This window comes from Hippoglossus hippoglossus, chromosome 22, assembly GCF_009819705.1.
Source record: "Hippoglossus hippoglossus isolate fHipHip1 chromosome 22, fHipHip1.pri, whole genome shotgun sequence".
Classification (NCBI taxonomy): domain Eukaryota; kingdom Metazoa; phylum Chordata; class Actinopteri; order Pleuronectiformes; family Pleuronectidae; genus Hippoglossus; species Hippoglossus hippoglossus.
Window position 1 is genome coordinate 8,484,414 of NC_047172.1, and position 25,440 is coordinate 8,509,853.

A 25,440-nucleotide genomic window follows, 5' to 3' on the forward strand; every position below is an offset into this window, starting at 1 on the left:
GTGAAAAACATTTTTAAAAAACAGGCCCGATCAGTACCATGATGGATCAAATCTCACCTGCAGGGGGCAGTGTTACACAGCGAATAAGTTCAGATTTTGTGTGCACATGTACTGACTTCATCATAATCATGTGCCCTTAGAAACAACAGAAATTAGAACCTAATCTTAAAATGATCATAGCAATATCATTAATAACAATAATACAATAATAAAAATAACAATGATACAATACATACACAAAAAAAAAAAAAGAAAAAAAAAAGAGGGTGGGGGGATAAAGAGTTCACCGATCATCACGACACCTCTGTTAAAAATGTACACACAGGGTGAACGATGTATGGGGCGAAGGGGTTGTTTAGTCCGACCCTCCACTGAATCTGTCGGGAACAGCAACAACAACGGGAGGAGGAAAAAAAAAAAGACGATAAAAAAAGTCGTAGTTGAGAAGCTTCCAGGCAGCTGCAAAGAGACTTAGTCCTCGGGGGGAGGGCTGTTCTGTCCAGTCTCCTCTCTCCCTCTTTTCTCTCTGCGCTCGTCCTCCATCCCTCGCTCATTGTCTAGACCCTGACAGGAAGCCAGGGAGGCCAGGGCCGGAGTCAGAGAGCAGGCTCTTCCTGTGGCTCTGTGACTGCTTCCTGTTCAGACCGCCGGCCATCTTGCATGCTCCGGGGGGGCCCGTCTTAATTAGAGTCCCAGCATGCTCGAGGGCTGTCCCGGAAGGCTGTGTGGCCGTAGAGTTCCCCAGTGAGAAGGTTGTGGGGGGGCAGGGGGGAAGGGAAGGGGAGAATAGCGGATCCCGTGTTGGCGGAGAGGAGGAAGGGGCAAAGGGGGTGTATGTGTGTGTGTGTGTGTATGTATGTGTGTGTGTGAGAAGGTGGTCCAATCCGATGTGATGTAAGGATTGAATTGAAGAAAAAAAAATAGGGGTTGGGGAGGATTAAACAAAAATACAAAAAAAAATAAAAAAATAAAATCACACACTCATCGTCATGTTGGGTGAATACTGAAACGAGAGAGAGAGGGGGGGAAGGGGGAGGAGGGCACAGATGAGTGGATATGTCACTGACAACATTCAAACACCAGAGGGCGCTCAAACCCAGCCCCTGCAAAGCTGGAGGAAGCACAGACTTTTAGTGCTTCATATTTGGTTTTCTTTTCATTTATAGTTATTTTATAATTAAGTTTATGGTAAACCTTGAAAGCGACATCTTAGGAATCATTGCCAATTTTTGCTATATTGGCCAATATATCAGTATCGGATATTTTTTACTCCCTAATATCAATTTTACAATCAAAAAATACCACATCGGTCAGACTATTTGAAACGATACCCAGTCCTACTGCTCATTAGTTGAATCAAGGTATTAAGGCTCAGACATAATTCCAGCCTGAGCACCCTGTGGCTCTGCAGGACAAGTTAGAGTCACAATTTTAAACAATGCAAGGGAGCAGTACCATCCTCCACCTGCTGTGCTCCTAACTCCTTATTTACCCTAAGACATAACTAGCAAATTAAATAGAAAAAGGTATTTTCACTGAAGAGTACATCAACCATAATCACAGCACTGATACAGAGGGTACGGAATGATTCCTAAGTGAGAAGTAAGTGGCTATAATGCAAGCAGAACATCAGATGTTTGTTACAGCCCTGTTTTTAACGACCGTTTAGACTGATTGCGTTTTGCATTTTTAATTTACAGTGCTGTGTCCCAGGCAGGATGAAAACTGTGTTTAAGCAAGAAGCAGCACTTAAAACTACAGGTCAGAGACGTGACCCGGATAAAGAGATACTTGGTTCTTGCTGTTGCACCCTGAGTTTCTGGTTCTGAGTGGATCTGACTGCACATGAAATCAGCTCTAATCACGTGATAATCACGGTAATAAAATGTTTGGATGCGAGGTGGTGAGTGTGAACTGTGCAGGAAAACTAGCAGGTGCTGCGGTTCTTTATTTGACTGTGGTTACCTGTTGATTGCTGGTGCTTCATGCTGCTACGCTCTCTATTTGAAGTTATGGGAACCTCATCTGAATTTGGCATTTCTTATTCTACTTTGTCAGGTAAAGCTGTGTTTGACGATTATAGGGCCTACGACAAAAACCTATCAATTGTAATCATCACCACTAACTGACGTCAAAACAAAAAACAGGGACAAGACACAAACTTAACCAGAAAAATAGCAATACTGACAAATTCAGGTGAACCCTCTGCTTGCATTCTTCCACTGGTTTATGTCAGGGCGTCAAGGATAACTGTTAAGGGGTCGTGAGATGCCATTCACTCGCTCTACTTACACTTTCGCTTTGGAATGGGTTCAAGAAGTTCCCGCCCATTTCGCCGTCATCTCTCGGCGTTCCAGGAGGGTTGTTCATGCCCCCCATGTTATTAGGAGAGCTCTGGAGGGAGAGACGATAGAAAAAAATACTTATATGTGCACATTCAAGCGTTGAAACGTCATGATTATAGATTAATATTTAAGCAAAAAGGAAATGTTACGAGATTTTTACTCACCTTTGGCAACCCATCCATATCCCCAGACCCTGAGGACGAGGAGGAGAGAAGTTGATCAATTGTTCAACGTTTCAGCTCAAATTTGTCAGTGATTTGAAACGTCACTCTGTTTTTAAAACCCACCTAGTGATCCGTTCATGTGGTGTGGCTCCATGGCTCCCATGGCTCCCATAGGTCCATCAGGCCCAGGTCCCATAGGGAACTGTTAAAAAGACGTAGAGGTGAATGATTGTGACCTTTGTAGCTCAGAATGAAGTAAATAGTATTATTTTACAGATTCAATTCCAGAGTGTGGCAGCGTAATGTTACTCTAATGCTGAATCGTGCTGGTGTCCGGTGACGTGGTTAAAAGCTTATTTGAGCTGGAATAATTGTGAAAGTTGTGTAATTCTAATCATGAACATCTATTAGTCTATAAGTCGAAAGCTGCGGTTATGCTTGACAGATTTGACATCGCGTGCACGAATGTGACTTTAACGCAACATCGTTCCCCTTAGTCAGCTGTGAAAAACACAACAAACCCACCGGAACAAGGCAAAGAAGAAGAAGCAACACTAACAGAACTGTTTTGGCGCCTGCTTGTTTCCTTACGCCTTTTCTTACACGTGCAAGTATAAACTAGGCTTAAAAAGTTAAAGCTATGGAATAACTTTCAAGAGCTTTTTGTTAAATGAACTTCAAAACACATGCAAGACTCACGTTGGGTCTGTTGCCTCCTGGTCCGATTGGATTCATCATTGTATAGATGTTTTCACTGGAGTTGGTTGAATCTAAGAAATCAGAATAAAGATTTTAGTTGTTTGACTTCAGGGAGATGATGTTAAATGTTGACATGAAAGATGAAAAGTGATTTGGTGGGAGAGAGGGGACAAAGTCATGCTTGTTTAGTCAGGGGAGACAAATGGAAGTGAGGTCTTGTTTTTTAAGACAAGTGTTAGTGCTGGGGACATAGTTTGGTGACGCACCACCTGGGCTGGGCATGATGGGAGTTCCTGGCGGACCCCCTCCTCCTGGAGGACCCTGTGAATCAAGCAATGTTGGATGTCAGAATGACACTGATCAGAACATCTTCATCAGTAAAATAACATACTTTTTTCGTACACTGGTTTTTGATGGATTTTAAACTCACCACATAGTTTCCTGGAGATGAGGAGGAGTACGCTATCTGCAGGGGAGAGGAAACAGAAAATCAGAACTGAGAGTCAGAGGACACGAAACCTGCAACACATGTTTCATTCCTGGAGCTTAAAAATGTTTAAAAAGTTACGTTTTTTAACTCAATTGTAAGTTTTCAGAGAGTTTGTACTTTTTTCTATTGAATATCCCTTTAAATATCTTACAAGAAACAATGGGCACAAGTACTCGTCTCCAAAACTGACAGATAAAACTCTTCTCTAATATCTGTGTAACAACACAATAAATTAAAACCTCTCCCACATGGTTGAAAAAAGCTTTAATTTTGTCAGCTTTATAAAAACAGGATTCAGACTCACCGAGTTCGCATTAGGTCCTGGCCAAGGCCCTCTTCCGCCGGGACCCCTGAGGGGGAAAAGGAAAGGAGACGGAAGAGAGGGAATTGAAGAGAAATAGAAATAAAAAAAATTAGGGACTGTTTTTAAATACATTAAAAGTTTAAAGAGTTTAATTTGAATGTTGTAACCTACATGTTCATTCCTGGCATGGGACCACCCATAGAGTTGGGAGGAGGTCTCATGCCTCCATAGTTCTGTAAGACAAGACATGAGAAACACTAAGAAGATGGTTGGAATTTTTCAAAAAAGATTATTATTTTCTTTTTTGGGCCTCATTTCCTAGTAATATGTGTCCAGAATAGAGTTTGTGTTACTCTATCCCTAAAACACATTGTAACTGCTAACAGCAGCTGCAACTAACATAGAATCAAACTAAGACCAAGTTTGATTTGTTGTAGTGACATAAAAGACATACATTATTTATATATATTACTCATATATAGAATATATGAATGTGTTTAATCTGATGACAGTTTAGTTATAATAATATAACTTACACTGTAGAATGATTAGATTAATACACTCATATAATTAATTGTTATATAGTTGAAACACTCTTAAGAGAGGCGGAAATGTGTCTGCTGATTGACAATGAAGTGTTTCATCACATTCTAATTGACGTTAAAACGTGTGTGTGTCATCATACCTGTGGGCCCATGGCCATTCCTCGAGGAGGGTTCATTCTCATTGGTCCACCCATGTTAGGATGTCCTAAGAAGAACAGATGAGAAAGAGTCAAACACACACTGCGACAGTGACATACACACACTCCTGTGCCCATGTAAATACACATGTCTCGTCTCTCAGAGTCAGGAATTAAGACGAGCCACAGACAATACTCCGTCCTAATCCCATTAGTTGTAACCCTCTGGCTTCTGCAGCTAATATCACCACAGAGCCTTTCCTGAGTCTTACACACACAGACAGTATTCAGTCCAGTTACTGTCTAATAAAACTATCTAATAAGCCAACAAGCCAAGAGTTTGTTGACTGGAGTGTACTAATTAAGTTCATTAATATCACACTGAAAAGGATTTTAGTAATAGAATATTCACTTGACTTAAAATATTTTCAGACATAAAAGTATTTGCCAAGTGTTGGAATTTATCTGTATTCAAAATATTGTTTTTAGATTACTCGATAGATAGATCACTAATTAAAATACTTCTTACAGTCCTAACAGAGTCAGTTACAAACATTGTGTCTACTACACAAAACAAATATATTTCATTATGAGGCGTCCTAACTCAGGCCTGGGACTACGACATCGGCCCCAGTCGTACCTTGCGGTCTTGTTGGGTCCAAACTGTTTGGCAGGAGCGGCTGAGATCCAGGGATTCCCCCAGGAGGCTGAGAAAACACCAGACGTGGTAACAAAAATTAACATTCTGCTACAATCGTGTTAACTAGGACATTCAAAGTTGTCGAAACTCAGCAAAAAAGTGCGTCAACAAAGCCACAATCCAGTTCAGTACCTGATTTGGCATTCGGAGTGCGGGGCGCGGTCCACCTGGATACCGCGGTGACATGAAAGGCTGGAAAGAGAAATGAGAAATGGAGGAAGGGAGAAAATAAAGGCAGTTGAGGGAGGGGGGGGAAAAGAAAGACAGAGAGAAAACGACATTTTCATTATTGATAAATCCATGAGCACTCGAACAGGAGGCAGCACCGAGGACAAACAAATGAACACGGTGTGGCTGGAGGATGGAGGATGACATTGAAAGATCAAATTCAACACATCAGCCTGAAAACATGAGAAAATATACCCGAGCCAGAATCTGTTTTCTCTTTATACTCCCACAGCATGGATTTGTGTTGGTCAGCGTGTGTGTGTGTATGTGCTGTCGCTGTGGTGTAAGCTGATTCGGCTTGTGGTCGGCCCGGTGTAGTTAGAGACACCTCACTCCGACAACACCGTTCAAAAACCTTAGAGGAAGCATGTCCGCACTCTCTCACACACAAGACAGAAACCACAAGAATGAAGCTCTGCGCTGCCAAAACACCGGCTTCACCTCCACAGTGGCATCGGTAGCTACTCTCCTGAATAAGTCTTGAAACAGACGCTGACGGGGACGAAAGCTTCCCTTTTAATGGGGAATGCACTGAAAATGCGGTTATCACATTTACAGGTGGAGGAGCCCAAAACCCAGACAGTCCTGTATGTGTGTGTCAACTGTCCGTACATGTGTGTGCCCATGTGTTTTTGTATGTATATGTGACGTGTCCACACAGCCCGTCCCCTGTTTTATTTATAAGGTGCTAGAACAAGTAAGCAGAGGGGAGGGAGCCGTGTGCGAGTGCATGTGTGTTAAGAGTAGAGGAGCAAAAAAGTGTGCAACCCCCTTGCCACACACACACACACACACAAAAGCTGCTCTGGGGGAGGGGCACGGAGTGAATTATTCATCCCACATAGGGACAACCGATTCTGGGCCTTGAAGAGGAGCAGGCCCTGCTACCTCTGGATGCTCCGCTTTCATAACGGAGCTGGCAACTGGAGGGGCCGACATCCACAGGGAATTAGCCAGAACAAAACTAGAACTAACAGGGCTCCAGGGTAGGAGGAGGAGAAGAAGAAGAAAAATAAGAAGAAGAACGTGTGCGAGCGGTGAATGGAGAGAGAGAAAGAGCTTGTGTGTGGGCGACGGGGAGGTGAGTGTGTGGAGGGGGATTTGGGGGGGAATGAAAGAGACAGGGGTGTTTGAGAGAAAGTGTTCGTGTCTTACCTGGCCATGGGGTCCCATCATGGGGTTGCTGGGGTTGTGTGGGGGGGGCTGTGCGTGGGGGGACTGTTGAGAGCCGGGTGGTCCCTTTAAGAAACAAGAGCGATGTCAGAGAGGGGAGGGGCCAGGTGGGCCGATTACACCTGAAGGGAATTGCCCGATCAAAAGTTATTAAAGAGAGAGGAGGACGAGGAGAAGGGGGGAGTGAGTGGGAGAGGGGGGACAGCGGAACATTTTGGGAAAATTTGTCATTGTTATCCTTCAAAACACAGAATTAAAGCCAATGGGAAACAATTAAGTCGAAACGAGATTTTTAAAAAAATCAGTTAAGCATAATAATAATTTTGCGGGATGGGCTTGACATGTGTGGCAGGAAGAGACAATCCTCAGGACCCCCAGGTCAGAGGATTACAACGTAGTTCTTCCGTTATAACCACATGGGGGCAGTGTTGCCAAAGGATTCCTGCAGCAGGACAGGCACTAGTGGCAACTTCAAATCCGAGAAAAGATGGTGGAAATAAAGGAAATACGTTAAAGTTGTATTTCCTGAAGGATGTGAATCCACTTCAGTGCGACACCGTCCACAAAAAGAACAACCCCCGGCTCGTCCACACACCGCTGACATTTAACTCCAAGAAAGGGAGGTTAACGACCCCTAATAAATAACTCATTATGCCACGGCCCCTCTTCTGCTCTACCACCATCAGCGTATTCACCCCCGCCTCCTCAATTTTCCAGCTGTCAGAAGAAAATAAAAATCTGGCCAATTTACAAAACAGCAAATGGAATTTTCCACGTATCCCTCCCAGGCGTCCGGACACGCGAACAAACAACACATATGGATTACCTCAGTGAGTCTGGGGGCACGTGCACCAATGTGCAGCCAGCAGAGATGTCTGAAGGTACAAATTATCCTGAAATTTGTCCATTTACCTCAACAGGCTGTAATAGATAACACCTGTGTTGAGCCATTACAGGCATAAAAGTTAAATAACCTAATAAAAATGAAAAGTCTAAGAGTCAGAGTATTTGCAGAAGATCTGAAGTAGCACGAACTCATTTGCACATCCAACAATATAAGTGGCGCTCGGATTGAATTATTATTAAATCAGTAACGAAGTTTTAGGTTACTGCCATAAGATAGAACCAGCCAAAATGCATTTTGCCTTAAAAAAAAAAAATCTTAAAACCTTTGTCAATCCTGAATAGTTGCTGATTAATCCAGACAAATTGATTACTCGTAGAACCTAGAAACCTTTGCTCAAATGGTATCTGATTGAATTCTTGCCAATTTTAGACTATTATTATTTAATTGTGGTTAGGTTTTTTTTTTAATGATTGATGATCATTTCTGCTTCTTTTATAACATTTTACTGAAGAGTTGTGTGTATTTTTATGAGAGAAGTATCGTTTAGGCATCGTTCAGGTTTCAGGAGCTAACATCAGCTCTGACTACGAGCAGGAACCACATCAGAAAACAACCGGAGCTTTGACTCTAAGGTCCCTTGAAGACCACACACACACACACACACACACACACACACACACACACACACACACACACACACACACACACACACACACACACACACACACACACACACACACACACACACACACACACACACACACACACACACACACACACACACACACACACACACACACACACACAGAGAGAGAGAGAGAGACACACATGCGCACAAGAACACATGCACACTCAAACACTCGCCCAATCTCACTCCCGCACCAATGTTATAAATAGCTCTTCCATGCGTCTCTCTTCACCCTCTCTCCCCCCCACCCTTCCCCTTGCTTATTCACAGTGGTACTCTCACTCGTACCCCCACCAGCACCTCCACCCTCTCAGCACATTGCCTCACTCTCAACAAACAATGCGAGTGGTCGGTAGCCACAGAAACAAACACTGGGCCACAATCAGTGTGTGGCACTGATCTTCAATATTTCCCCTCCTCTTCCTCTCTTTCTCCTCCTCCTCCTCCTCCTCTCACCCCTCTTCATCTCTCCATCCCCTTCCCTCTCTCTCTATCTTGTCACTCGCTTTTTTTCTCTCCTACTCTACTCCACCACCTTATCGTGCCTCCTGCCAAATGCCATAGCTGTCCATCACACCGCTGCCTCACGGTGAACGTGTGTTTCTGTTCGTGAGTGTGTGCACGTTCATTTGCCTGCATGTGTTTGTATAATATCTGTGTGTGTGTTGCTGTGTTTTCACTCTTCAGACAGCCATTACCCGCACAAAAACCAGAGCCAGGACAGGTCAGAGACAGAGACGTGGATGGAGATGGAGGGGTGGAGAGAGGATGAGTATGGCATGGTTTGTATCATGAATCGGTTGAGCGGCAGCGAAGAGTGAGCAGAGCCACGGTGAGATGAGTGTGAGCGTTGGAGACTGTGGTGAGTGCAAGTGTCAGGAGTGGAATAAACACTGTTTGGACAAATGTGGGATTAAAGGAAATATATGTGGGAGAGCTGCACCCAACCTGTAACTGTGTCATATGAAGAATTAGGTTAACATAATAGAGCTGCCAATAAGAATTTTATGTCCAATGTAAAAATTGTGGGTACAATTATGAGCAACAAACTTGTTTTATGAGGATTAACAATCATTAAATAAAGTAATGGTATCCTGGGAAAACCACATCTTGATGATTTGATTTTCTTCAGATACATTTTAAAGTTTAAAAGTTTATTTAAAATCAGTAAATAACTCATTGCTCAGTAATCCTGGCCCACTGATAGGCGCACTATTTGTTATTCTTATTTCTATTCAACATTGAAACATGTGCAGCAAGAACTGTGAAAGAGGTGGATCTCCTCCTCGTGTTATCCACAGTCAAGTGGACCTGAATTCACAGTAAGGGAGGAAAACCAGGAACAAAAGAGCAGTTTTTGTAAGTGAAAGTAAAGAGTGTTACTCTCATGTTGGTGAATTGTGTGTTTTAATTAAAGAATAAAGTGGCATTAAGGGTATGTGTGTAATAATACGTATACAGATACTAGACAATTTCCTCTGTTTTTGAAATGGAAATAAATATGTTGCCTAAAATTTAAATTGTGTAGTTGAATTGGGAGTGAGAGAGATCTTAAGTCGAGGTGAGCAGGTCAGTGACAGGGGGGGGCTGGGTCCTACCTGGAAGAAGCCTGGGGGCATGGGACCACCTGGCATGGCGTCGTTGGGGGGCATGTTGCCCATCACTGGGCTGGGCGCTGCCGCTGCGCTCTGAAAATACAAAATGACAAGATTAATTGTGGTGTTTTGTGTATTTGTGTGTGACTGCACTTCAGACCTATCTACATACATGATGCACTGGCCACCAAATTACTAGAGGGGGCAGTGTCTGCACCTGCAATCACAGCAAACCCCCCCCCCCCTTGCATCTATACCTTAATGGTTAATTCAGGAAAGAGTCTTCGATTATAACCTCTAAACTGTACCCTCATCTCTGTGGAAAAGAGAGAACGACATTAACCACATCATCCCTTTCTGTGGACGAGTGAAGAGGAAGGATTGAAGAAGAAATAGCAACAAAATATTACTCAGATGTTTCTCTCTCCCAAAACTGCAGAGAAATCAGAGCGGTTCTGTCCTGAGACGTGTGCTGTCACATAGACACACATGCAGAGCTGAGGTCACAGCTTGGTTAGTCCACACTGTGTCAGCTAATAAATGATAGGATTATTATTCATGTGCATTTACACATTTTATTTAATTTTTTAGAACCTCAGTGAGGTTACCGTTTAATTATTTGTTAATCTTAGTTTAAACTTTATACTATATCTATATTTCCAATGTTCTACCCTTATGGAAACAATGTGACTGTGACTCCTTGCACTGACTGATATTAATATGTATGATAACATTGAACTGAATCACTGGTTGATGTGGAAGATATGATATACAAATATTAGGAACAGCTAGGCATAAAAAAAATTTGACATTCAAATAATCAAACATACATGAAGCTTGAAAATGAAATATATTGAGTGTGTCACATTGTGTCTCACAAAAACCAGCTACTCACTTAAGTCCAAAAGACCATATCTGTACAGTGATTTATCACAGGGGACATTTTTCTAAGATATTTCTCCCTTACATTAAAGCTTTGCTCATGACTGGTGCTTTTCTTAATATCAAGGTTTGAAGGATTTGGTTTAATGTACCACTTTAACAAGATTAAGTGTTTTAGATATTAAATGATCACAACTCTCTCAATACATTATCTTTCCTAAAACTACGATATTTGAACATATGTTTCTTAAGTAAAAAGGAAATCATTCAACATTGATTTTACTGGTGGTAGAATGACTCAGATCCATGTGCTAGTCAATGCAATTAAACATCTTTACATTTTTTATTGAAGTATTTACATTAATGATAAATATAAGACATCATCAGCTAATATGTTGAGTTTTATTATGTCTTAATCATTAGAAGCTGTTTTAACACAGCAAAGGAGGAAATAATGACTCAAAATAATCCTTCTGTCTGGGAAGAAGTTTATTTCTTCACTTCTTCAACTATAACTAACCAATTACTGTCTAATTCATTCAAGGAAACAAAACAAAATGTTTCATATTATGACTTAAAAAAGTACATCCTAAATCTTATGAGAAATATATTTTACCATGAATTCATAATGTGCAACAGCCCTGTTATTAGATCATAAAATATTAACTTTGCAGAAAGTATATGCAAATTCCAAAATGAAGAAGTATTAGATTTTGTTAAAAGGCTGGAGAGCCAAAAATGCTTAGAAGCAACAAAAACAAGTTAAACCTGATGCTAGCTGCTGCTTGACTACATCATATTGCCACATGCAACAACAACACTACTGATTCCAATCTCCTCTACGTCAGTCAAACAATATAAAAGAATAAAAGCAGAACGTGGGATAGAAGAGGGGGGGTGGTGATTCAGCCCGGGAGTTAAATATGATATAACTGTATTCTTGTCAACACACATAGACAGAGACGCATGTTCTGAGCGCTTACATAAGCACGGCAGAACAAACACACACATATGCACAAGAACGGGCAAACATAAGCACGCACGCACGCACACACACACACACACACACACACACACACACACACACACACACACACACACACACACACACACACACACACACACACACACACACACACACACACACACACACACACACACACACACACACACACACACACACACACTAAGAGTTGCATCACAGGCTCATAAAGTGCAGGCCTTCGGTACAGAGAGGCAGACAGGGGAGAACCACAGGCTACAGGACCAGAACAGAGAGGGGGTTTAAGACCCAGGGGAGGGAGTCGGCCTCACAAACACACACACAATCACGCATCCAGTGTTTCACCAGCGCACACACACTTAACGAACACACTACAGCTATGTGACACACACTGTATGCTTGGACAACAACGCAGTCTCCCAATTACACGCATGTACACAAATATACTCGCTGCCCTTTTTCTCCTGACGAACGGACACACATGAAAACTAGAAAAAAAGGAAGAAAGAAAAAAAAAAAATCACACACTTACACAATGACACACACCTCCCCCATCTTTATGCTAATTCTGCTAGTGAACATGAGCAGGCCACTGAGTCCCTGGGGAAGGAGCAGGGTCGGCTGCCTCTTTCTCTCCTTCTCCCTCCCTCCCTCCCATCCATCTCCCTCACTCTCTTCTTCTGCACACTTTCCTCTCCATCTTCTCTCCGTGACCCTCCTCACTTATTTTTCCCAGCACTGGTGCACACACACACACAAACACTCGCACACACCTTCCCTGTGCCCCAACCCCTGTACTATTCCTCCCCATCGCAACCTCTCCTCCCCTCAGCCTCCCCCAGTAGGGTGTCAGCAGCTTGCAGAAGCTGTTGCTATGGAGACAGGTCCTATCTGCACTCTGTCCCCCTGGCATCCCCCGCTCCAGGAGTGCAGAGAGAGAGAGAGAGAGAGAGAGAGAGAGAGAGAGAGAGAGAGAGAGAGAATAAAAAGATGCAGGAGAGTGAGTGAGAGAGAGAAGGCACAAGAGCGAGATAGAGGAGAGAATGAGTTAGAAGATGTGAGAGTGAGGCAGAGGAGGGAAAAAAGGCGATGGAGGAGGAAAAAAAACAAAAGAAGATAATGTTACAAGGAGAGAGATTCTGTTCACTATCAATCACTTGGTCACATTATTGTTCGACACTATTAATGACCAACGATATGCTCGTGAATTCTCAGTTTGCCGAATGAAACCGAATGCAAACTAAAAGCACACACAGAGAGGCGCAGTAGCCACCAGCAAGGCGTAAGGTAGATTTAGTATGCAGTCGCTCTTTATTAAAACCATCTGGCCTGGGGAAATACAAAAGGATCCAACAGTGCTTTTTTAGTTTCCGTAGCAGCACCCACAGTACTGCCGATATCTACCTTTCAATTTCAACTCCGGGGCTCAGAAGTATGAGGCTGTCAGGAAAAAAAAAACCTTTTGCAACGAGTCTGCCTCCTTGAATCAGAATAACTTGATTCGCCGAGAAAGTAAGTCTGCAGGAATTTGTTTTGTTGACACTGTTGCGGGTAAACTGAGACTGCGAACGCACACAAAACAAGAGTGCACCTTTTACGCAAAAAGAAACCAGTTCAATACGACGGCACAGTGGAGAGCAGACGTTAATGCTGCACTAATTAGTTGATATAATGAACATGGAGTTTTTGTAGTGGAGTTGAATTATTCATTCTGGGGCTGAACGTATGGAAAAGTCTGTTAATGAAGGAGTGCACGCGCTGCGAGGGAAGCGCTGGGTGGCAGCACGACTTGAAAGGGCTTTAATGCCTGACATGCAACAGAAAGGAGAAGAATACGTTTCTTTCATTGAGGCTGGCTGAAAGTTCAACAAAACCCACGGGACACATTTTCAAATGTCTGGGAATATTTACACGGTTTAAACTGTAAACTATATTTTAATGGCCTTCCTTTGCAGAGCTACATCTGCAAAAAACATTACATCAGGAAAGTTTTTATGTTACCTGGCTATCGATAATACACAATAACATGCGGTGACCTCACTGATTCCGAGTGGAGAACTCTTAACCTGAGCATTTCTTTTAAGCCGTAACGCAACAAACAAGCAATAAAAATAAAATCAATGATGCCAACTGATCAAAATGTGGACAACTGCTGCTTGTCTTCTTCTTATACAATAAGAACAAAGACACCTTTGAGATTTTGGGAATGTTTTTCATAGTTTTCTGACATTTAAAAGGACAACATGATTAATTAAGAATAGTAAACAGGCAGAGTAATGGATTAAATAAATCATTAGTTGGAGCATTAAAGTCAGAGATAACTAGTCCATACCTCCACCATCAAACCACATTTAAATTCACTATATCCAGATGCACTGCACTCGGGATAATTTTCCAGAGAGGCCGTGTGTGATTACGCAAATGTCCGAGTCAGTTGCTGTGAACATTTCCTAGATTTTTTCCATCAGCCCCTAATTACAATGTCCGGAGAATGTCATGGTGGAGCGCATGTGAGGATACAGCAGAAAATTCACAACAAGGGAGTGGGCGTGTTAACTTTTCTAATATGCGACGGGAGCAAAACTGAAAAAAAACAAAATGAATACAAACACCTCAGTTAAAAAGAGGTGGTGTATATGTAGAAGATGCAGCCGTCAACTCAGAAAGACAATTACATTCAAGGGCTTTTGGTGATAAGGGGATGAAGCTGACGTCTATGTGCTGTAAACAACATGTGATTTCTGGAGCAGAAATTATACGTCATGTCCTGCCTCCTGCTGCTCTACCCAGACGCCAGCCCCTCGCCTGAATGCTCCAGACATTTTCTTGTTGTTATGAACACGTCTGACCTGGACAATCTGCTGCTCTGTTCGTCATATGTAAGGCAAACTCAGAAAAATAATCGGAGTTCATGGCTGAAAACGACTTTTGAGGTTTGGACTGATGTTGGGACGAAACAACTTTGACAGTGGGAACCTGTGATGAGTGTTTCGTGGTTTTCTGACATTTTAAAGAGCAAATAATTGATCAAGCATAGAAAATACGCAGATTTATGAATGAATTAAATCATTAGTTGGATCATTAAATTCCCCAGAGACAATGCAGTTGATGTTACAGACGTGTCTTGCAGAGGCAGGCATCGCATGGCTGCAAACTCTCATGCTGTGGTTATTTCTACCGAGGCTACTAAATCTGATTTTGGTCTGTGGGAAGAAGCAGGTTTAGAGCTTCAGGCTAAAAAAGCAGCAGACATGCAACATAAAGCTACAACCTTTGATTCCTTAAACGTTTGCTCAGCGTCAGTCGAGACAACCCTCAAGTACCGTGTAATAAACCCCATCCACCCTTCTGTGGCACCACGACGGCGTCTTTGTGGCGAAATATCTTAAATGCGCTGACGTCTTAATCCACGTTAGCGGCTCCCCGTGAGGAAACCCTGTTGCGCTCGCTTCTCCTGCTCGGTACAAGCCCGCGTTATTGATGAATAGCCTATCAGAGAACAAAAGACTAATGATCTGATTGGCTGGCACCGTGCAGCATGTAGATGGGCTGTACAGAAAAGCATTGATCCCTCCCTCTCCATTTCCCTCTTGCTCGCCCATAGGACCCACCGTACAGATCAATAGTGCTCAACACATTATTGACCTCTGCCTGATACCTTTCACAGGGATAAAGACAGAGACAACACTGGATGGAGAGAGGGGAGAGACAGCAAATGTATCCGAGGGTGTGTGTGTGTGTGTGTGTGTGTGTGTGTGTGTGTGTGTGTGTGTGTGTGTGTGTGTGTGTGTGTGTGTGTCTGTATTTATGTGCGTCCCTGCCTGGAGTGCGTACTAATCTACATTCTGGTTCACACTGATATGTACCTCATCACTGTCTCCTTGACCCGCTGTCCTTAGCGCACAGAGAGAGGGAGGGAGAGAGGGAGGAAGGGGGAGGCAAAGGAGTGAGGACAGGAGAGAGAGAGAGAGAGAGAGAGAGAGAGAGAGAGAGAGAGAGAGAGAGAGAGAGAGAGAGAGAGAGAGAGGAGACGGGAGGAAAAATAGCTGACAGTGGTGATCTGGCTAATTTATCGGCCCAGTCAAAACAGTGCGTTTTGCTCTGAAGCAACAGGATACGGCTGCTACTCTCACCGTCACGTCTGACAAACAAATACGCACACACACACACACACAAGTAAAATCTCTGAAAGCCCAGCTGGTCCTCAAAACTGGCACGCCACGCACACGCACACGCACACACACGCGCACACGCGCTTCCCCAAAAGCTGCTGCCAAGGTAGCAGTACTGAACCAGACTGGTGGACCCGTGCACACACACATACACAAACTGGATGACAGCACTAATACATGCTGCAGACACAACATCCACTTAGCCAACACTTCAGAGGAGGAGCAGAGAGGCCAAAGACATGGATATGAGGAGAATGAGAACAACTGGGAACTTAATTCAGTTTTAACTCCAGAAGACGGATGTTTCGTCTTTTCCCTTTTCTACAAACGACAACATGATCATTTATCGTCCAAACATTAAACAAATGTCCTCTTTTTCCATCACGGTTCAATCAAATATAATTTTTGTCCATCACTCACTTAATTCAAACAGCAGTTACAGAGGCTTGACGAATAAATAACAATATATTCCTAGAGGTTAAAGCAAGATTTAAAAATACTCTATTAATCCCCAGGGGGCCAGCATCATATAAAGTCATTAGAAGTAGCTCCACCTTTACCATCTGCAAGTGATGTGCATATTGATCCAAAAACATTATATATACATATTTCTGAAATTCGCAGTTTTAAGTTCTATATTTACAGAAATTTGGTCTTTTATTTGTAACAGTATTTCTATATTGTTGTGTTGCTACTTTTACTTAAGTAAAAGGTCCAAGTCAGAATTTTTACTGAATGACGGAAAACACTGATGTAACTGAAAGATGTCATAAAGCACAGGAGACGTTCCCAGTATAGTTTCTTCAGCCTCTGCCCTCTAATGAAAGAAAACAATGATTTTAGTTTTTTATCACTCAGTTGGTTTTATGGTAGTTTGAAATTAGGTTGGATCAGATGCAGGATAAGTTTTAGGACAACCTGGTGTAACACTTTTGGCTGTACAACACATGTATTGTAGTTTCTTCCAAACTTTTATCACACAGTTAATTATCAAGTTTAATGGAGCTTTCTTCACTTTTTCCATTACACTGATTCTTCTGGTGAGAGGAAGCAGAACAGGGTTAACAGAACGCATGCAACTATATTTTTGCAGAATAAGTTTGTGACTTACTATCGAGTCAAATGCAATCAAGACTGCATAAGGTTATGTTTGAAAAAACAATGGTTTAACAGATGTTTTAAACAATAGAAGATGTTAGAAAGGATCTGTGAGCTGCTTTTTGAAGATATTTAATAATAAGTGATGTGAAGTGAACAGTCACCAATAAATATTGGAGTTTAAATATTTCATCAATATTCAATTCAACAAGAAAAACTAAATTAGCCAAGGGTAGTTCTTAAAGAAACATGACGTTTGAATAAAGGAAGACTTATAATTTTATTAAAATAATAGTTATTCAGTTTTGCTAAAATCAACAGCCAGATTTAATTTCACACACACACCTCCTACAGTTACTTAACTTTGAATAAAACTCATCTTCCACACCCCTCCCTCTCCGTTTCAACATTTGCCCACTCAGCTCCATCTTCAGATACCTCAACTGTCTCCTGGTTGTGTCTTCTTGTAGCCTACACTGCCCTCTCCTCTCAGCACTACTAGGAATTGTGGGTAAACAGCTAGATTAGCCAATCAATCTTCTCCCGGGAATAGAGGTAGTAGTGGTGGTGAGGAGGAAAGGAGGGAGGAGGGGAAAGAGAGAGAGGAGGAGGGTTGGATAGAAGGAGTGAGCGATAAGGCCAGTGAGACGAAGAGATGAGAGGGAGCGTGCTTGTGTGCTGGGTTAAGGATGGAGTAAAGGATGGAATAAAAGGAGGGTGGGAGGAAAAAGGCGGAGAGTTGAGGAGAATGAACAGAGAGATGGGGAGGGAAGAGAGATGCAGATGTGGGGGTGTCGCAGAGAAACCACAAAACATGATGTGAACGGGTTTAACAAAATGCTACAGAGACAAAAAGAAGAGAGGGTGAGAGATACGTGGGCAGACGCATAAAGAAAGAAACAGCTAAGGTAAAAAAAAAAGAAAAAGAGAAGACTGCTGAGATGAAGGAATCAAGAGGAGCCAGAACAACATCACTGCAGGTTGACACAGTGCTGGTGGCAAATGTTTATGTCTTTACAATCTATCTTGCCATGGTAAAACACAGGAGGACTCAAACCTCCGTATGCAGAGTGTGTGCTAGCTCACCTAGCAGCAGTGGAGGACAGCACATCGGAGCACCGGCACATTTCCCGGTGGCCTGATGGTCTTTTTGGCCTTGAACTGATTACTTGACCAGCAATAATATAGCAAGCAGGAACAAGGTGACGGACCTTTCAAATCAACTTATCTGACGTAACGACGTGTGAAGCGACGTCTCTCGGCAAATCACGTAGCAGCCAAAGATAATACAGCTCCACTATCTGAAATGGTTGTAGCAGCCGTGCCACCGCCTCTGATAGTATTCTAACAAGTCACTGGCGAAATGGAAGGTCGTGGTCAGAAGAAAGAGAAAGGCAGAGCAGAGAGAGAGATAATTAAGAGATGCAGCCAAATACTGCAAAATAAGCTCCATGTTCGCCATGAAGGGTTCAGGTCAGTCAAGTGACGCCAACACTGCAGCAGCACAGGTCTGTGGTCAAACCAGCCTCACTCACTTCACGGGGCACATTGTTTCTGAGCATTGGGTTACGAGCGTGTTAGAGGGATTTCAACATAAAAGCGACCTTCCTGTAAATGGTTTGTTCAGTCAGTGAATACATGAATAAATTAATGAGATAACTGACTAATTAATTAATTAAAATACACAAACTAAATGAACTGAATGAAGCAACGATAAACATTAAAATTAATGATAAAAAAAAATTACAACTGCGTGTGAAACTATTTCAGAGAAAATTGAGACTTAAAATATTAATGATCTCACTGTGAGAATAATTAGTCAAACTTTATAATGAAGAAAATCTTAAATCCAAGCAACAAAATAACAGACTGTCATTGAGGAACTACCTGTTTCCACAGACTTTCCCTTCACGATGACAGTTCTGATGTAGATATGTGTTACATCAACAAATAGGTTTAGCCCACAAAATTATAGGTCTGGCGCTCTGCGCGAAAAGGGTGGTCTGGAAAGGAGTCAAATTCCCAGCTTGAATTATTGTCCCAGTCCGCCCCTGCCTGGAAGCATTGGCACCCTGCAGCCACTCACCCAGGTTTCAGTCCTCCAGCAGGTTCGGTTCTGACCTGGCCCTTTGCTACATGCCTTCCCAGCTTTCTCCCTATGTCATGCTTACAAAATAAATTCTCTTAGCTCCTCCTTGTCTGTCAACACTTGGTCTTCCTCCCCCCACTAACCAATTTCCTTTGAAAAAAAACCACAAAACTATATATATATATATATATATACACATATACATACATACATACATACATACATACATACATACATACATACATACATACATACATACATACACCAAAGATGTGAGGAAAGTCCATAAAATTTGCACAAATGTGTGTCACTGAAATGTTTGTTCCCCTCTTCTGATCTTGTGAAACTTAAGATTTGTCAAATCACACTATTGATATGTCGGAACTCTTCAAAAACTTTACTTCGTTACCTGGATTTGACTGTCTAACATTTCATAGATAGTTCAGAATTACACGAGGGTCTAAAAACCTCAAATTAAAACCAGTTCACTCCATATTTGAGATATGTTAAGTCATATAAGCCTCAACTAAAAGTCTGCATAGATAGCTTAATTAAAAACAGATCAAAATATTGATATGAAATTGTATATGAGAGAAGGAAAAACAGCCTCTATCTGAACTCTGCAAAGCTGAGTCTGTTGTGGATCAGACACTTAAAGCAATTACACACTTAAAATTTTGAACTCAAAACTTGACATCAACTAACTGTAAAATCACTTTAAGGTAACAGTCTTACAACCACTGCATTCATTTTATATCCTGTGTCAGAACATGAAAAAAAAGTAACCATGAACCTTTGCTGCGTGTCTGCACCCAGCAGAGAGAACTGTGATAATGCTTCTTAAACGCTGGCTTGCAATCTAGCAATTCTCCAAAGACTAAGAAACTCTTTTGAGGTCGGGTGAAATATTTTTTTTCTGCCGATGCCTCAAACCGGCTCGTTCTTTTGAAACCAGTAGAAAAGGACCTGTGCTCAGAGACTAGCCTCGGGGGGCTGGAGCCAAAATTAAACCCTTCCCGTCTCCTTCGCTTTATCACTGTTAGGAGCAGACTACAAGCAAACATGTAGCACACACACCCATCTACGCACACAAAAGACACAGGGTTAACTGGCATGCTGGCTGGCACTGAGGGTGTGAGCCCCTCCACCCTCGGGCTGGCTGCCAAAGATGCCCCCTGTCCAAAAATACAAACATACACGCACACGCACACACACACACACACACACACACACACACACACAAATCCCTGGCTTAGCCTCAGCCCAGTGCTGGGATTACCGGATTAGAACTCTATTCCATTATCTCCCCACACTATACAACGCACGCACGCACGCACGCACGCACGCACGCACGGTCCAGAGGAGCTGAAGACAGACACAGTGTCAACCACAACACATGACATTTACACACAAGTGGATACAGGTACAGTGTTAAAAAAGGCACTTTTTTTACATTAATATTAGATGGGATGGTGACGTTGTAGGACTCCAACTACAAATGACCTGAGCATGCACGGCAGCAAACGAAAGACATGCTGAAGCATCCTTGGGCAGGATGAGGAATCCCTACAAACTTCGAAAGATGTGACCTTTGACCTCTGAAACCAGCAAGAATTAAAAATAACAGAATTTCTCTTTCAAGTGCTTGAGAATGACACCAGTATGGGTTACCAATAAAAACTGATTTCTAATGTGGTTATTAATTAAATGAAATTGCTTCCAGTGAGCTGGTGCCTGTAGTTTGAACTGAAACATTGAAACTTTTTAAAGTTTGATCCATAAAACTGATAATGCTGCTCGTCCAAAATGTCCTTGAGGTGCTGCTTCAAGCTTCTCCTACACACTTGACCTCACAATAAAATGTGTACAGTTTCACATACAACGAAACAAAAACCTGTGTGTAAAAAAAAAAGTGGCAGCATACAGAGCCCCATCTGTCACTTACGTAGTCATGGAAGGCCTTGGCCTCGCTGGAGTGCTCGCATGTCTCCCTTCGGTCTGGAGCCGCACAATACAAATCCCAGAATACACTGAAATGGGGGGGTTGGGGAGAGCAGAGAGAGAGAGAGAGAGAGAGAGAGAGAGAGAGAGAGAGAGAAGAGGTCAAAGGTTAGCAAACAGAGCAATACAAGCCAATGTGTAACAGCTATTCATAACCCATTCACACACTCATTATCTCCATAGCGCTCTTAAACTGCCTCTTGCACACTTGAGCATCGTTGTAAGAGGGACACAATGCCAGTGTCGCCCCCTCAATCAACCTCTCACTCTCTTACAATACACACACAGTCTCACACACACACACACACACACATCCATCCATTTTAAACTTTAACTCATACTGCCTAAAGTGAATCCCTGAAATAACCTCCTGTACAAGTGTTGACTGGCAAATGGCCTAATTGTGAAGGAATTTGCTCATCGTTTGATTCATACAAGAACAATGAGATTCTGACGCACACACATATTATACACATCAACTGATTCTATACAGTTTTCTGTCTCAAAAACACACAGACATAGACAACAAGACTAAATGCCTGGGTGCTACCTGTCTAAAAGGTCTAAATTCAATCAGTCTTTGTGCATTGATTTAGTGGAAGTGCTATAAACCAAGCCAAACAGCGACTGGGCTAACGTGAACACTAATCAGGCTGCCACTTCACATGCCCTGGCAATCTGCAATGCACACAGACATGTTGAATCTCAAACTCAGACACCTAGTAATATTTTCTTAGGCTCCACTTTTGAGCACATTGAAGTGGAACTTGCTGATTTCGAATCAAGACTTATGAAGTTTAAAGGGAACAGTGCTTAGATGAGAAAAACTTGCAATGGCCAATGAGGGCAAGCGGACCAGGAGGCCTCACCAACCAGAGGTTGTACAGTATACTTGTGTTTAGAACCCGAAACATGGCTGATTTTGTTTCCTGTACCAAGTGGATAGTAGAATAGGACTAACTTGTGGAATTGAGCCAACAGTATGACTGCCTGTTAAACATGTACAGTTGAATGTGCAAAACATTACGCAGACAAATGCAACCAGCTGACGACTCTGGCAGGCCGCCTCCATGTTTGCTTTTAATCTAAAGTCGTGTGTGATCACGCACGTTTCTGCAAGTTCCACAGTTTCTGGAATCGCTCCTCAGAAACCTTTTTTTTTTTAAGACGCCAAGTGTGTGTGGTCTTGTGTCTCAACTGGATCGTCTAGTGCGTGCATTCTCCCAATTAAAAGATTAACTAGAAAGGCACTTGGTAGAGCATATACAGTACCTCCACCACGGCCCAACAGTCCTCTTAAATCAAGCTGCACCAAGTTTTCCACACTCATAGATACAAGTCTCCTTAATAAGCCACATTTTTTTCAACAGGATTCAGGAATTATTCACAGGAAAAATTTAAAAATCTTGCTTAAAAACCAAAACCCACCGACGGAAAAAAACATAACTTCCTTGGCAGAGGTAAAAATCTGTTGTTATGTTTGTGGTTTTAAAATCAGTTAAGATTTAGTCAGTTTTTATTCAGTTAAGATATTTGAAAATCCTCTAGTGTGCAGCACGCATCATTTGATATATTGCCCTCCAAACTTAACCTTCTTCTGTGAGAAGGTCAGAGTGCAGGGTTCAGCTACAAAGACGCCCACATGGTAAGTGTGTCAGTGTTTCCTCTCAAGGACACCAACTGGCAGAAACGCTTTAAAGTTGTTGAACTTAAACCTTTCAGTCAAAAATATATCCTTTTTTATTACCAGCCCAAACAAAGACAACAGAAGGATGAGAGACTATATTGGTTCCTGCCTAGTTCATATATAATTAAAAGATGAATGAATGTGATGAGAAAAAAGAAGCTGTACTTCTTAAAGGGATAGTTCATCGAAAAATGAAAATTCACTCATTATCTACTCACCACTTTGCCGATGGAGGGGTGGGTGAAGTGTTTGCGTCCTCAAAACACTTCTGGAGTCTCAGGGGTAAACAGTGTTGCAGCTGAATCGAAAAATTGCGACCACTTCTTCAGACGTATTAAAACAGAAAAAATATAAAATGCCGCCATTCTGCTGGTGTGGTGTCATCCAAGTGTCCGCAAGCCACGACATTCAAATTTTGACTTGAAACTGCATCATTTACACCATGTTTTTAGCCTAAATGTCTTCTGATGTCTTCCTACGGGTGCATTCATGGACCCTTGGTCACACCATCGTGAGGCTACGTCCACTAGCTTCGATACTTCCGGTAGCGGAACTTTAGGCTTAAAACACAGTGTAAACGACCTTGTTTTGAGTGGTATATGAATGTCGGGGCTTGCGGACACTCGGATGAGACCACACGAGCAGTATGGAGGCCTGTTATGTTTTTTCTGTTGTCTTGTAATGTCTGAAGAAGAGGTCACCTGGGCTGATACACTGTTTACCCCTGAAACTCCTTTAGTGTTTTGTGGACTCAAACACTTCACCCAACCCTCCATCGACATAGTTGTGATTAGATAATGAGTGAACTATCCCTTTAAGCTCATAAAAAACAACATACGTTTATACTTTCTATTAAATGTTCTTGTTTTTCTGCAGTACCATGTAGAGTATATGTGTTAAAAAAGAACTTCGAGGTCCAAGTCCTTAATTGAACAAGAACTTTTAACTTGTTCTTTAGATTTACCCAGCCTTGTGTACTTTCAAATTATTATTCTATTGCTTCATTTTCTTTTCATCAAAACATGTCCTTGGTCTCATATTGCTGATGGTGCTCTATTGGCCTGACGTTCATTCTTCTGACTCAGCAGAGCCACCCCCTGAGGTTTCACTGTACTTTTTAAGACAATTTAAAGAGTATATTCAGTATATTTATAAGTCTGTAATTTTACAGCCACAGGTTTTTAAACATGCTTTCCTTTGTAATATGTACAATTCCAGTGCAGTGTCCTTCAGCTAAATTGTGTATCTATAATTCCATTTCCACGCTTTCTGTAGCTGAAGCTGTGGTCTTGTCTTCCTGAGGAGGAGATAAGTGAAAAGATACTAACGCTAAAGGAAGCAATAAATGATCACATTAGTATTTACTATGAAGTTTTTGACTTGCAGTAAATCTTCATTTATTTATCTACTGATTGACAACGTCAAACACTTTGATTTGCAATTGTATAATATTTTGCTCGAATATAAAGTGCTTTACCTCTGTTGAGTTTTTAAATAGATTACATAAATTGATACTATATCTTCCTATTGATGACAAATCTGTTGAAAAAGACAACTAACAATTAGATTTTCCCCCCCCATTCATGTCATTTTTGTTTTAAAACTAGTTTGTTGTTTACATGTTTTTGTATTTTATTTTGAAACAATACCACATGCTGCTGAAAACACTGAGTAGAACATCAAATCTGATAAGAATAGTCTCCAGAAATAAACCACTCACTCCTGCTTGAGTTAAGTATACTGTGTCCAGCTGATTACTATTTATTATAATTTAACCTTTTATTAAAATGTAATTACCTTTTACGAAAGATTTTAGAGGGAATGAAAGGGCACCAGAAGCATTAAGTGTGGACTAACATATTTAAATTCTGTTTTAACAGGGTTTGCTGACAATGAGAAAAATCTGAAAATATCACAGGAGAAAAAACTATTAAATTGCTGACACGAAATTTATTAGCTGAATCTGGTGCAAAATGTGTCAGTAGCCTTTTCTTTTCTGCTCTGATTATCTCCTGACCTGGCTCAGACTCTCGCTCTCTCCTCGGCTCACAGAGCTTGAAATCTTTTTCCAGGTAAGTCAAGAAGAGCTTGATTCAAGTCTCAGTAAAACAGTCCTACATGCACATGAGCTGGACGTTACACAGTTCAACCTAAAGAGCAATCTGCCACAGGTAAAGGATCTAATGCCATTACTTTGGAATCTGGAGTTATTCCTCAGTGGTAAAAAGAGCATTGTAAATTGATGTAAATTTACATCAACTCGGTTTTCCAGGAAGCAGCAGCACATTCCTGTTATAATGGGTTTACATGCTTTTTTGTATGCTCTTCTCAGCCAATGCAACATACGCCATTTTCAGACATAAAGTCTGGAAAATTTCCTGAAAAATGGGTATGGACACTTCAGAGTTTGGATTTCACATATGAAGAACACAGTAGGAGATTGTCCAGTGTCAGACACGATCACAACAACAAAATGCTTGGAACATTCAGGTAAGTGGTGGCGCCTGGGTAGAGCAGGCCCTATGCAAAACATAATGAATAAATTCTGCTGCATAAAACATGTGTTTTTGTTAACAGCTCTTGAAACTAAGGC

The 25,440-nt window shown here is 41.8% G+C and overlaps 1 protein-coding gene across 3 annotated transcripts in view; it reads right to left on the minus strand.

The window, feature by feature from the left end:
- Positions 1-836: 836 nt before the first annotated feature.
- Positions 837-25,440, minus strand: part of zgc:110158 (uncharacterized protein LOC553590 homolog) — a 36,086-nt gene continuing 11,482 nt past the window's right edge. The window contains exons 4-18 of one of the 3 annotated variants that reach the window (XM_034577565.1): positions 21,105-21,189; positions 9,919-10,008; positions 6,768-6,851; positions 5,517-5,576; positions 5,325-5,391; positions 4,688-4,752; positions 4,174-4,235; positions 4,003-4,048; positions 3,639-3,674; positions 3,475-3,529; positions 3,209-3,279; positions 2,633-2,711; positions 2,510-2,538; positions 2,293-2,394; positions 837-1,003 (exon numbers count right to left, since the gene is read on the minus strand). In XM_034577565.1, coding sequence (XP_034433456.1) covers positions 974-1,003; positions 2,293-2,394; positions 2,510-2,538; positions 2,633-2,711; positions 3,209-3,279; positions 3,475-3,529; positions 3,639-3,674; positions 4,003-4,048; positions 4,174-4,235; positions 4,688-4,752; positions 5,325-5,391; positions 5,517-5,576; positions 6,768-6,851; positions 9,919-10,008; positions 21,105-21,189 — 961 coding nt within the window. In that variant the 3' untranslated portion in view covers positions 837-973. The remainder of the gene's footprint in view (positions 1,004-2,292; positions 2,395-2,509; positions 2,539-2,632; positions 2,712-3,208; positions 3,280-3,474; positions 3,530-3,638; positions 3,675-4,002; positions 4,049-4,173; positions 4,236-4,687; positions 4,753-5,324; positions 5,392-5,516; positions 5,577-6,767; positions 6,852-9,918; positions 10,009-21,104; positions 21,190-25,440) is intronic. The other 2 variants (XM_034577566.1, XM_034577567.1) reach the window with 2 other exon arrangements.